The 14,367-nt window shown below is 33.4% G+C and overlaps 1 protein-coding gene and 3 long non-coding RNA genes across 7 annotated transcripts; all 4 read left to right on the top strand.

The window, feature by feature from the left end:
• The first annotated feature begins 1,697 nt into the window (after positions 1–1,697).
• On the top strand, positions 1,698–2,687 carry LOC123906400. The gene is made up of 3 exons (XR_006808877.1): positions 1,698–1,826; positions 1,922–2,021; positions 2,593–2,687. It is a non-coding gene; the product is annotated as an uncharacterized LOC123906400 (long non-coding RNA).
• Positions 2,688–4,108: 1,421 nt separating this feature from the next.
• On the top strand, positions 4,109–6,493 carry LOC123906399. 4 transcript variants are annotated; one of them, XR_006808875.1, is made up of 8 exons: positions 4,109–4,216; positions 4,296–4,389; positions 4,532–4,588; positions 4,896–5,007; positions 5,174–5,230; positions 5,522–5,696; positions 5,934–6,233; positions 6,320–6,493. It is a non-coding gene; the product is annotated as an uncharacterized LOC123906399 (long non-coding RNA). The 4 variants fall into 4 exon arrangements; XR_006808876.1 differs by having other exon boundaries at positions 4,115–4,389; positions 4,536–4,588; XR_006808873.1 differs by having other exon boundaries at positions 4,115–4,389.
• Positions 6,494–6,537: 44 nt separating this feature from the next.
• LOC123905259 lies at positions 6,538–8,781 on the top strand. The gene is made up of 6 exons (XM_045954875.1): positions 6,538–6,688; positions 6,763–6,835; positions 6,932–7,015; positions 7,145–7,294; positions 8,526–8,648; positions 8,752–8,781. The coding sequence occupies exons 1-6, from the start codon at positions 6,669–6,671 to the stop codon at positions 8,779–8,781; spliced, it is 480 nt and encodes a 159-aa protein (XP_045810831.1). The 5' UTR covers positions 6,538–6,668.
• A 245-nt stretch (positions 8,782–9,026) lies between these two features.
• Positions 9,027–13,110, top strand: LOC123906398. Its single transcript, XR_006808872.1, has 8 exons — positions 9,027–9,141; positions 9,219–9,297; positions 10,468–10,578; positions 10,682–10,799; positions 11,523–11,537; positions 11,647–11,719; positions 12,852–12,943; positions 13,081–13,110. It is a non-coding gene; the product is annotated as an uncharacterized LOC123906398 (long non-coding RNA).
• Positions 13,111–14,367: the final 1,257 nt, after the last annotated feature.

Genomic DNA, 14,367 nt, shown 5'->3' with positions numbered 1-14,367 from the left:
TTTTGGCCTGCGAAGGGGAGAAATAGGAGATAAGTGCCTTTTCCCTTTGTACTACTAATCTTCTGTCAACCAATTTACATGTATCAACCAGTTATGTTGCTAGGCTTAAAGGATATCCTGTTAATAACAGTGGCCCAAGCACTTCTCTTTATTAGGAGGAACCTGAAATTGTCTGTTCATATGGAAACACAACGATCTTGAAATTCGATGCAAATTTGTTTTCATGAATCATCATCTACAGGCTGTGTCGTATACTCTCTACTGTCACTAGGGTATAGTTTGGTCATCTCTACTAAGGCTCTTTACATTTCAGGCTTTGTTTGATAATAATCAGTATCTACTTTTGGCAATTTCTTTGAGTTTTCTGTGTGGGTTTGACACGGGATATTTGTGGCAGGCAGAGAGCTGAAGTATGGTTATTATCAGAGAGATGAAGATTGGTTATTATTGGAGAATGGGTTTAGATAATCCACATTTTTTCCATGAATCATTCTTTATTTTAAATTTTGTGCTTTTGAGTGCATGACATATAAAATTTTGTGCTTTGAGTACACGACATATAAATTGAACTTGAGCTTGCTTTTTTTTTTTACCAATGAATTTGCTTTTTCTGCCACTTGGTTTGTCAAAATAATAACTTCGATTTGCTGTTGCCTAGTAAATTCTTTTTGTTTCAATCTTTATTGATTTTGAGAGCATATATTTCTTGATTTTTGATGTACTCTTTGGTGCCGCTGGAATTTTATCCTCCTAAAGGTTTCTTTTGATTTGCTCCTTGATGGATGAACTTCAGTGTTTGCGGTTCTATATTCTCTTACATGCTTCTATAATCTAGATATTTAGGGATTTACATAGTAACATGAGTTTCTCAGATCTGTTATCACACTTAGAATGACTCTTACTCTACGAAAGGTTATCAAGAATTATTTGTATAATTTTTATAATTCATCATTTGATAATCGAGAGATCCTTTATCTTTATCCTTTTTGCAGCGAGGTATCCTTTCCTCTTTCCAGCCAGCTGTGAGATCCTGATACAGTGGACAAGAATGGAAAATTGAATTTTGAATATATATTGTTTTTCTGAAGTGTGGTTTGATTTCTCAAACTAATAACTTTCTTCATAGCATGGGCATAGCATTTTGATTTGGTGATTATCTATTAAAATTGCCACAAATTTGTGGGGTTCACTTTGTAACTATGATTCCAGAGATAGATAAAATTCCAGAGAACGGTTTAGATAAATAAAATTCCTTCATTGAATCGTTCTTATTTATTTTAATTTCTGGGATTCAATTACTAGACATAAATTGAATCGTGTACATGTTTTTCTGCAGTGTGAAAAACTGTCACTAAACTAACTACTAATTTTGGTGTGACAATTTTTTCGACTAATTTAACCTTAACAATTTGGTCATTTTTTAAATTTAAATTTGCATCACAATTAAAGGTAAAAAAACTAACTACCAAGTTTTGTTGATTATTTTTCTGGATACTATTCGTGGATTACTATTGCACTAAAATTTAGGTTTGTTTTGACACAACAATGCTACTTTTTAGTTGTCTCAGTATGGATATATTGCAAATTCTTCTTTCCATAATTGTGACATACTCAATTCGTGTAACTCATCTTCATATGCCGAGTACAAGATATCTTACCCAATATTACTTACATTCCTTGGATAATGAACACTAAATGACTTGGAGCAGATCCAGTGGGAGGTATTTCATAATAAGTCCGCCAGCATGTCACCCCAAAAACTCAACTTTTTCTCATTTCTTTGGCTGGAGTCCGCACATCAAATGAACGGAAAGGAAGCATCTCAGGTTAGTAACACTTTCAAGATTGATTAAATAATAAGATGAGATATACAACAAGGCTTTTCCCTGATCCTCGAGATGTTGCTTTGATTCAGATTAAGAACATTTTGGCACCTGGTGTTGCTGATCATCATGGGCACTGGCTTAGCTGCAAGCTAGATATAAACAACTGCTCTTCTAATCAGCTTGATCCAATGCAAGGTGGATTTTTTGTTCTGAATTTTTTCCTTCATAGTTGTCAAATCCTAAGTCCTAACTGTATGCATATCCCTTAAGCTATTGTTTCCTACACAGTGTTATCTTGTTGAAGTTGTCTTTAGTTAATGTGTGTCCGGTCATATTCTTCTTTAATGGTTCGATTACTTTTTATTTCATTTTATTTGGTGCATCCTTTCTTTTAAATATTTCACTTGGTGCGATATGTACATACAGATAATGACTTGTCTATCATTCATCTTAAAGGCATGAAGTTCATTGATGTGGTTTCTTGTGTTTGGTGTAACCTCCCTAAATACTTAGAAAACAATAATGTGGCCTGTATCTCCTGTTGTTGACAACCTGCTGAAGACCAGATGTTTAGTAAAACTATGACGATTTTGAAGATTTGAATTTTCTTAATAGATAATTATTATGTGTTTGGCCTATTTTTTTATGCAAAAAGTAACCCCTTTTATTGTTGTCTAATCATTACCTCTGTTTTATTTTATTTTTCAATTTTTAAAGATTGATATGCTCACATTAGTTGTCTAATCTTTAAACTTTCTTTCTGAAGGGAAATAATGGTAACTTTTGGGATTTTATGACTTCCAAATTCACAAGTCCCGTGATGAATCAAGGTGTGCTAATTAGACTCTGATGATCTTCTGCTGCTACTACCTGATATGAGTCCTTTCGGTCATGATATAATTTTATCCAGTTGGCGAGCTCAATTGAGTAATAATGGTTCAAACCCTTCCTTGTTTAGAGCAGTCTATAATGCATCTGGATGGCCATAGCCATGGTTTATCGAAGGTACTTTTCTGAACCAAATCACAGTTTCCACCCCTGTGCTAGATAAATCAAAGTTCATAAAACATTGTAGCTTGCACCTTTGCTATTTAATATTTATATATTTATTCCATATGCTTGTTCACTGTTGTAACAATGTTGTTCACTTGGGGAGAAAACAGGATTATTCCAAATGATATTTAGTCCTTATCCCGCCTTTTTTTATATTGACTTGCCTTTTGTGAAGTAAATTCACGTCAATGTTAAAAAACCACTACCTTGCCCAAGAAGAAACCAAAAGTTGGCTTTTTATGTTTATGATTATGATGATGCGTTGCTTATAAACCTCTCTTTCATTCATTCTGATTTGGCTGGAGTCCGCACATCAAATGAACGGAAAGGAAAATTCTGCTCAAAGGAATTCAATGACAACAAACACACAGAAAGCCTTGCAAGACCAATAAGCGCAGGGTATCATTGCTATGAGACCACCACCTGTACAATCAACAACACAGGTTGTTTTGTTATTTCTTTTTCCCTTTCCACCTGTTTTCTTTCTTGGATATAGAATTTAGGGAAAATGTAATTGACCTCCCCTGAAGTTTCCTTAAACAACAGAGACACCCCCTCTAGTTTTCATAAAACACTCACCTCCCCTCATTTTTAACACCGTCAAACTACTGTTAGGTAAAGATTAAAAAAAACTGTTTTATTGTTGTTTCTTCCGAAATTGATCTGTGCTTCTCTCTGTCACTCAACCGTATCTTAAGCTCTCTACATATCAAAATCTTATAGGAAAATCAAATCTGCTGACCGATGTGAATTTCTAATGAGAGCATTTAGGGATTTGAAAAGTTAGGAATTTCTATTTGTTTCTACTATTTTTCCGTCCAACTTCTTCCACGGTTTAATAACATTCTCTGATACATATTTTTATCTGCATTAGGCAAGGCAATATTTGGTGAGACAGTGGCATTCTTTCATACATAAATTAACTAATCCAGGCTTTTTTGGGTCTGTGTACAGGGTTTAGGGAGATCATGGCGACACTTTCTAGGATTGGCTTATTCAATAATGAAGCTCATCCGATTCTAAAGAATGAAGAGAGACCAACCTTTAAAAAATTCATGTTTGACCTGAAAATTGTTCATGAAGATCCTAGAAAGGATATCAACACTAGGACATTGCAAAGATCAAAGATCTGCGATGATGACAGCAAAAACAATCATGTAAGCCATTTAACACCCTCTTAATATTATTTGAAAATCATTGTCTTAACCTGATTGTATTCTCTCATGTCGATTTTTGGGACTAGTTGATCAAACAGAAATCCCTGCTTCCTGCAAAAATGCTTTTGATGTTGCATGTTTCCGCATGGAGGAGAGATTATCCTACTCCAACACAGAAGGGTATATTACTTTGATGAATCCATATGGAATTAGGATGTGATCTAACTAAAATCTCTCTTGATTTCATACTTACTTTCAGTGCATAGCTAACAAAGGCATATGAGACTGTTAATGTTGTTTTTGAAGTTTCAAAAGCTGTTAATATGACACAATCTATGAAAGTTGTTTGTGAGGTAATTTTCTCCCTTATTCCTAAATATTGTTGTCTCTTTTTATGTAAGCCTCTGTAAATATTGTATTTAACTTAATTCACTGTTACTGAACATTTTTTTTAACACTTGATTCAATTTTATGATATTCTATGATTATTTCTAGATAGAAGGTGGTAGAGGTCCTAGTATGTGGGATGGGATGCCTTTACACACACAAAAGGTTTGAAAATTGTGTCCTTAGTAATAGACCCTTTCACTATCAATTTGTGCAAATGATACTACTTGAATGTTATGTTGTTCTCGTCTTCTAATTGTTATTTTGAAAAATTGTTGGTGTTTGTGTAGAGTTGTTGTTTGATTTTTCAATTAAAAAGATTGGGTGTTGGTTGTTATTAGAGTAGGGTTTGGGGGAAATAAATTATTTGATATGTTTCTGTTGGTTGATGATTGCATATTTTATTCTTGAGTAGTTGAGTTGACTCTCGAGTATTCCATAGTGTGTTGCAGTAGGAGTTTGGGTTGTCCAGGGACATTTAAAATGTGCTGCCTTTGTTGTTCTATCTCTGTATAATGATGCAAGATAATCTCTTGGCCAATTTTGAAAGCTGATCTAACTACTAATTGTTATCGAATAATCAGGTGAGGAGTATATCCAAACAAACCCATTCATTCTCTTTAATTGAATATTTTCTAATGTTGTCTCCTAATTAATATTCACCTTTTTTTTAATTATGAATTTGGGGATTTTTGATTTTGTTTTTATGAAATATAGTGACTAAAACCCCTTCCTTTCATGGGAGTCAAGGAGAGCATGGTGTTATTGGATCGGCGAGAAGAATTCCTTTAAATGATATTGCTAACGGTAATGAATCAATTTAAATGCAATTTTGTATAGTAGTGTAATTATTATTAAATGAAATACACTTCTGCAACTGCTATTTCGACCTACTGTAGCGATTTTGGACTTACCCTTTTTTTTTTTTTTTTGCAGCATGAAGTGTGTTAGTTGTGTCTGTTTTATAGCAATTGTGCTTTGAACCAAATATGCCCTCTTTTTGCAGCATCGTTATTTTTCACTATCAGAATATAATTATTAGCCTTCTATGGAAGAAATTGAGTTAGAGTTTTTGAATTTGATTTTGTATATCTGCAGTTGGTTCTTCATCTTTGAAAAAAACCAGCAAAATCATCACAGACAACAAGTTCGTTGAAGACAGGGAAATATACAGTACATAATGGTACATTTATTAATCGTGCAAGATGTTCACTAAGAGCTTCGTTTAGGCGAAATGTGGAATCTATCAAACCACGTCATATTGCATTCCAAGGTAATTATGTTTGAATATGCTATTGGTTTATTAAAAACATAACTAAACAGAATGGAACTTATTCTTAATTATAAATTCCCTCTATTTGTAAGCTTAATCATATGAGTTCAATGATATATGCCATTGATGAATCTGTTATATATTATCTTAAACTTTCTGTTGCTATTTGGTCTTTCTACTCCAAAATATATTTGTTCCTAATATGAAGAACTAATCTGCATTTTCACTACCTTTTAGGCCAAAAGAGATGAAGAAATTGGCCTTAAAGTTCGTTTAAGAGTGCAAAAGAGCAAGGTAGCCACAATATTACCGACGGACAAAAGCAGGAAAGGCCACCCAAAGGGCACTACACTCTGGTAAGATTGTGAAGAAGCCTCAAAAGAAATCTAATAAACCCAATCCTTCGCGAAAGCCTTCCTCTTCAAGGACAGAAGAAATGCGGGTGCTATTCCAGACTGACATGAAGGATAAAAAGCCGAAATAGAGAGGTTCTGGAACAGGAAAGAAGGTGAAGTAATCATTCAAAAGCAAGTCAAGGTATATCAATTAAAAAATCTAACATTTGAACTGAAATATCTTAGCTACTGAAGTTTGAAATTTGAATTGGGTTTATCTTTTTTCAGGGACAATGATTTGCACAGGTTTCTTTTTATGCCTAATGGCCTACCAGACGGTGCTGAGTTGGCTTACTATGTCAAAGGACACGTGTCTGTCTTGATATTATCTCTTTAATATTTTGTGTTTATGGATTGATCTGCACGTTATTTTTATTTTTCTTAAATATGTGACTTGACTGATGTGCTTTTCTGAAACTACTTGTAAGTTACAAACAAGGAAATGGTATAGTCTGTGGTTGTTGTGATGTAGAGGTATGTTCATATACCTACCGGAGTGAAAGTGCTAAGATAAGCTTTATGATTTTTGTTCACAGGTAAAAAGATAAGCCCTTCCCAGTTTAAAGCCCATGCTGGAATGGCGGCTAGGCGTCAACCGTGAGTAGACTGTTAATAACTAAATTGACTTTTCTATTTTTCTTCATCTCAAAATGTTTTTTGTTCTTTTGCAGTTACCGCCACATATATATACTTCCAATGGATTTGCATAGTGGTCACCATTTGGTAGAAGATCAGACAGCTACTGTAAGTGCATTAGTTTCTACTCTTATCTACATTCTCTTTCTATAGCATGCCAACTTTTATGTTGAACGGTATATCTAAAATGAGTTGTCTTTGCAGGAAAAACAGATTGACACACCTGTGAAAAAGTTCGGTACAAAGTCTGATAGCAAATTAAGGAGATCATACATTGAATGTCAACATGTGTGTGCTTAAAATTTTATATCTAATATTCCAGTTCTTTATGCCACTATGTTCAAATTTCTTTTACAATTGTCAATTAGGACCTTTAATTCTCTTTGTATGAATCCCCTTTAATTCTCTTTTTGACAGAATATGATTTGGTTTTCATCCTCCTTATGCACTTTTGATATCCTTGTTCGTTTGTCCTGCAGCAACAATTACAAGCACTACTTGAAGACAGGGAAATATACAATACATAATGGTACATTTATTAATCGTGCAATGTTCACTAAGAGCTTCGTTTAGGCGGAATGTGGAATCTATCAAACTACGTCATATTGCATTCCAAGGTAATTATGTTTGAATATGCTATTGGTTTATTAAAAACATAACTAAACATAATGGAACTGATTATATCATTAAAAAATATTTGTACTGTGGGATTGGATATCCATCCATTGGACACCCCTAGTCAAGACTGACAGTATAGCTTAGTATGTATGGTAGTCAAGCATTACTGCTTTCCTGCATATTTTATAGAATGTTGCATAAATTTTTTTATAGAACTGAAGTGTGCTTTAGATGCTACCTAATGTCAAATATGAATTGCATATTTGAAATTTGAGGGTATCTATCTTTGTGTGTGTATATGTTTGTGTATTGCATGTTTTTGCTGTATCTTTTCTGCTGTGATATTTTTGCATGTGCTATAATTGTTAGAGTAGTCAAAAAACTGTTGGGTAGTCAGTGATAGTTCTACTGGGAAGCGCTAACTGATAATTATTATAAATTCTAGAATCTCAGAAGATTCAATGACCTTTCATAGTGCAGCGCATATATTAACCTAATTTTTTTTCTTCGTGGAAATAATTTTCTATTTAATCCTTCCTGTGGTGTTCACTGGAAGCCATTGAGGTTGTTAATTTGTTTGTATTATGGTTTCTGTGGTGTAAATGCCGTTATAATTCGGGGGGATGTTGATGAGTGCCATCTTATTTGTGGCATTTTAGATTACAAATGTGACGCTGGTACATATTTAGGTGAAGATGCTATTGGTGAGTTTTCTCAATTAACTTTTATTTCATAGTTACATAGCGTTTAGAAAGCATAATTTCTTTGTCATTGCTTTTTTTGTTTTTTTTAAAAAATATTTTGTTACACCAAACCTTATCATTGCTAACAGGAATCTCCGGGTTGCTTTCATTCATGTTGATGAAAGTACAACTGATGAAAGCACCCGACGCGTGTTAGAGGAAATGTAGTATAGATTCTAATAGGTGACATTTCCCAATGTCAATAATTTTTTGTTTTGAAAACATTGAACCATTTGATTAATATAATTACTTTACTGGAATACTATGCATTTAATTATATGCATATTTAGTTTTAAATCATGAGTTCAATGATATATTTAGTTTTAAATCATGAGTTCAATAATACTGGAATACTATGCATTTAATTATATGCATATTTTTAGTTGTTAAATCTCTTGCTTTAGTTTTATGGTTTGAGTTTGTCTTCACTTTTGTAGATTGGTGTCTACAATGGAAATGGCGGAATTGCATTGAAGTTTTTTGCATTGGATTGGCTAGAAGTTTGTCCTTTAAGGGAAGATAAAGTCATTAAGCACAATGACCTTTTTCACCACATTCTGGTTATATTTTATCTTAAACTTTTTGTTGCTATTTGGTCTTTCTACTCCAAAATATATTTGTTCCTAATATTAACAACTAATCTGCATTTTGACTACATTTTAGGCCGAAAGAGATAAAGAAACTGGCCTTTAAGTTCGTTTAGGAGTCCAAAAGAGCAAGGTAACTATTTTCTGTCCTATTTTATTTTCTCAGATAGGCACTCCTTCTCTGTCAAACTTTTAACTTCTCTTAATTTACAAATAAGCAATCAAGTACTAGAGCACTCTCTTGATGCTGCACTGAAGGCAATTACAATGAATGTGTAAGCAAACACGTGTCAATTTGTATTCTTTGTACATCAAGCTTTCTTCTAACTTTTAATCTGACAGGTCTCCACCTGTAAAAGTAGGTGCCTGCATGGCATTTGCTCAACTTCTACCTAAAGCAAAGAAAGTAATTGTCCAACCACAGTTATTCGGTTTATTTTCATCCCTCACGGATCTTCTTAATCATGTACTGTACAATATAAATCCCTTTTTCGAATATATTTTGCTATTGTTGCTGTGTAGTTAACTTAATATGGTTTCCAGGCATCATATGGTTTCCTTGCATACGGTACTTGAAACGTTGCAAGAAGCCGTAAATGCAGGTTAGGAATATCTTTCTCTGGTGTGTGTGTCTGTATTTCTGGTCTAGTTATACTTCCACACATATATGTTAATGTTAAATATTTCTATGGAAATTACTAATTTACTCTTCTATCCCCACATAATTGACTTTATTTTTTTTTTCTTTTTTGTGATACAAATAACTGTTTGGTTCAAATAACTGCTTCGAGAATGAACACATATTTTAAAAATGCAAATAGAAAATGTTTTCATAAAGTCAACGGGGCCTTAAATTCCAACAATTTTTTTTTCTTTCAATTCCCACCTTCCATTGACTTGCTCATTCACTTCAGTCCCTTAATTTTGTTTTTGCCACTTCTTTTGTTATAATTTTCTCTCTCTATTTTCCAGTCATTTGAGATATATATTAATAAGAATATCTCTCCTAAATTAGAAGCATAATGGAGAACTAGAATCTGCTGTCCTTTCCTAAATGGGTATCCCTCACAAATTGTGAAATCACAAGGCTGACCTGATCACAAGAAACCATCATTTGGCTAATCTTACTAAATATCGGGACCAACCACACCGACCTGATCTTTCTGCTCCTCAAAGCTTGCAATTGTAAGTTAGATTTGACCAGCTGATAATTGCCGCCGAACTTGAACTCTAGCAGGTTGGCAATTTTCAAATGTGAATAATTTATGTTTATCATTGTTGTTTATCATAAGTAACTATTAGAATTTTGGAGGCCTATACTCAACCACAAAAGCTAGCTTGAGAGTTGCAAGCTACACTTATAAAGGCTATCTTTACCATATCTTTAGCCAATGTGGACTTCTAACACACCCCCTCACGTCCAGAACTGAACAAGCTGGAACGTGGGATAAACAACAACGGGTGACCCAAATATGGGAGGTCTCCACAACAAACAACAAACGGATCTAGGATAGGCTCTGATACCATATTAGAATTTGGGAGGCCTATACTCAACCACAAAAGCTAGCTTGAGAGTTGAGGATTGCTTTACACTTATAAAGGCTATCTTTACCATATCTCTAGCCAATGTGGGATTTCTAACAATAACTTTTTAAGTTTACCTTTTTAAGAGGTAATTAGTAGCACCATGTGAATAATTTATTTTTACACTGATACATATCCAATTAAATCATCCTATAATGTTTTAAACTTATTTTTAGAAAAATGATTGTCTAAATGGTTGCATTTAAAGGTGAGATGACACATGCGAGTCTTCAACTGAATCCTGAAAGATATACTGGTTACACCACTCCATCTGCAAGAAGGATATGGGATGTTGTCTACTCTGAGAACTGCCCCAAATGTAAGTTGTCTTCGGAAACAAAACTGATGTCTGCGGTATTATGCAAAATCTCCAAGCTTTTTGGTGTGTATATTTTATAACAAGAAAGGTTTCTGTTTTGTAGATCTTTCGCAAGAATCGTGTCAGGAGGAAAAGATTTTGTATAAATTGATATCAGGTCTCCACTCCTCCATATCAGTACATATAGCTGCGATTACCTAGTTGAAGAAGCTACAAATATGGTAAATCTTCTATTCCTCTATTCTGAAGTAGCTGACACCCTATTTACTATGCGAAAAGTGAAAGCATTTTCTAAAATTTGTGTTCACTTTAATTTGCTAACATGGAGATAAGAGACTTTTTTTTTTTTTTTTGACCGAAGATTACTCTTGAAGTAGACAAAGTGTGTGCTTTTTTTGGAACAATGAAAATGCCAAAAATAATTCATTATTTCCAAATATAAATCACTACCTAACATTTTATCTTCTTTCCATCACAATGGTTCTCTTCAAGAGAGTCCCACATCTTATTGGCAAGTTAAAATGAACATATTTTGAAAATGCAACTAGAAAATGTTTTCATAAAGTCAACGGGGCCTTAAAGTTTCTGTTTCAAAAGAAACATTTTCATTGCTTTCATGATAATGATATCAAGATAGTGTAGCATATTTAAGCATGTAGGTACTCTTCTGTTATCATTGCTTTCATGATAATGATATCAATACAGTATAGCATATTTAAGCATGTAGGTACTCTTTTGTTATATTTTTTTTTCTTATATGCACAAAATAAATTGGCAACATATAAATTGTTACTCTAATGCAAAGCCTAAATTAAGAAGATACTAACTTCTTTCCTTCCTTTTTATTATTCTATTGGGGACAAAATCTGACTTTGTTGTATGATCGAGTCCTAAAATACGCCGATCATGTCTGATATTTGTATTTCACTTTTCTCTTTGTCCAGCGAGCAGTAACCAAAGTGAGTATAATTTGCCCTGATTTTAATTGATTGATCTTGATATATACTTTACTTCTTTTAGAACTTTCAGTTAAGAAGTGTTCATGATGCAACCTATGTTTCACTTTAGGCTGTAGATTATCTCGAGCAGGCTGAGTACACATTTTTAGGAGTGAAAGAGAAGCATAATAAAGCTGCACCAGGTAATTCTTTATCATCATTTATCTTTTCTGCAAATAGAATGCTTACAAATCAGAGCTTATTCAAATAACGCAGGAAAATGACATTAAACCGGACAAAGTTTGATAAAAATAGTTAGGGGAAGAATTTCCTCCGTTCTATTGAAGGAACTACTCACTTTCTAGTTCATATTAAAGCACTGTTTCGCTCAGATTTCAGCAAAATCTGAATATATTGATTTTTTCCTTCATTTTATGCATGTATGTATGGCAGATTAGAGAAACATAAAGCCTTTTTTTTCCACAATCTGATCTGAATTCCTTCTCACAAGTATTTTTGAAGGAAAAAAACACAATGGACAGCCAATACAACCATACCTGAAGAGAAGATAGCCTGTGGAAATTCATCCACCAACTTTTCAATTTTACTTCCTGCAACTCTTTTCCCCTTGACTAACCTTCGACGATTTCTAAAGTAAATGAATGGAAAATTATCAAATTTAATCATAACATCACATTCAGAAAATCAGTAAATTGATTGTAGGGTCATTAAGTTTTTATAAAGAGTGTCACCTGTCATTTTACAAGCCACAATTGTACCTTGGAGTAATGTCTCTATTATGGCTTGTAAGTTGAGGTGCCACTCTTTACAAACACATTTAAGGCCTTATCTCTATTCAATGTGGGACTTGTGTTTTTCCTAATATGGATATAATGATTACATGTCTTCATATGTTATAATCTCGACGTGAAAATCCTCCATAACCTTGAGTACCGTGGGACTTGTCTCAGAAAAGAATAGCTCCAAATTCATTTTCTTAAAATCTGGAATACTTTTTTCAAGCTGCGACACCTGGAAATTGGAAACACGATTATTAATGGAAAAGGAGTAAATTACTTATTTTTAAGCCAAAAAATAGTTGCGCACTCATGCAGACGGCTTCTTCAGAATCAAAATATATTAGGGTCTGGGAGGTATGTCCAATTCTTTCTTAAACCTAGATTAAAGATTATCTTTCTGATTTTACAGCAGTGTCTAGAAGTTTCTCAAGAATTTCAGTATACAATTTATTTTCTTGTTAAACTGGCCACACAAATCTTCCATTAGCAATTCATTTTGTTTAGCACCAATAAGTTATATTTTTTAAAATTGTAGGTCGCTCATATGATTCTCATATTATTCAAGCAGAGTCTGATGCACAAAAGAGGGATGAATATATTTAGCGTTTGATGCAGCTCCCAAATCAGGTATTGTGAATTGTGATTGCTTTAGAAGCCATGTCATTTGCCAAATATCCTTCATGTTATGCCCAAGTTTTGTGAAAATTTTCTGGAAACCAAGTATGATAATTAATGCATGTGATTTACAATATTTCCCGCTGCAGAAATGGATGGAAATTATAGGTCAGGCACATCAAAAAGTTTAGTTTTTGATGGATCAAGATGTAATAGGATGGTGCTTAATATATTACAGTTATAGTTTGTCATTTTTGTTGTAATTCTGTTATTCTACTGGATGTTCCATTATTTCGGCACTAGGTGATGTTATTTCTGCCCTTGCTTCCAAAGCAGGCCCACATTCCTTACATTTGATTTTCTTTTCGACTAGAACACATTCTTGCAGAATGATATCTCATTAATATTTGTATCTTCTGTATTCCCTGAATTTTGCCACATGTGTTCTGGAATTGAGAGTGGCCCAGTTCGCAAACAAGTAGACCTCAGTGAGCTGTTTAAGTACAAACAAATGGTATGTTAAAGTATAAGGTTGCTTTCAATAAGAATAACAGTGTTTTCTTTAATTACTGAAACCCGTAAATTTGTCATAATAAAAGGAAGAAAAGGCCAAACACGACGAGAAGGAAACAAAGAAGTTACATGATAGCCTTCAAGTAGTCAAAAGGTAATGTTTTTTTAGACCTGGGTAGTTTTTCTTGATTAATTATCAATTACTAATGCAACTTGCATTTTAATACTTGCAAATCAGAAAGATCAAAAGAAAGAAAATTTTCATAAAGCAAATGTACTACATTGTTTATGAACTATTTCTAGCTTATTTTTATTAGTTCTCCAAATTGTTTATGAACGCAGCTTATTGTTTACATAAAAACAACTTCACTTCATTTTATTATTTTTTTATAAAAATAGTTGATATATAAGCGCACATGCTACAAGTGCATAGTTAAGCTGTTAATTCAAACATGATCTAAATCTGCAGCTGATTTTGGTTTTCATCCAGGGCAGAAAAGTTTTGCTGGTCTAAAGAGGAAGTTAGCTGATGAAGTAGGAAAATGTAAATGTCTAAAGTCAGTGCTATACATATTAATTGTGTCAGATAAGAGAAGCTACTCTTTTTGCCTTGTCCTCTCTTTCAGAACAGCTCCTTGAGAAACATGTACACGATATTGATTTCAGTTTTCTTAATTCTTATGGGCTGATATACATGCTTAAAATTTATATCTCCATTTTCAATAACTGGGTTATATTTTGCACTGAGATATACTTATACTTTGATATATATTTTATGTTTTTCATATAGGAGTCAGGGTTTCGGACAAGTAACTTAAAGAACATGATTGAACAGATTGTTGCCGAGGACTTTCTAATAGGTCATTTCTCAAATGCTTCCTTAAGCTTCCGTTATGCTTCAGTTATGATGCATGCATATGCGC

This window comes from Trifolium pratense, linkage group LG2 (assembly GCF_020283565.1).
Source record: "Trifolium pratense cultivar HEN17-A07 linkage group LG2, ARS_RC_1.1, whole genome shotgun sequence".
Taxonomy (NCBI): domain Eukaryota; kingdom Viridiplantae; phylum Streptophyta; class Magnoliopsida; order Fabales; family Fabaceae; genus Trifolium; species Trifolium pratense.
Note: the sequence above shows the minus strand (reverse complement) of the source record. Positions and strands in the feature narration are given on the sequence as shown.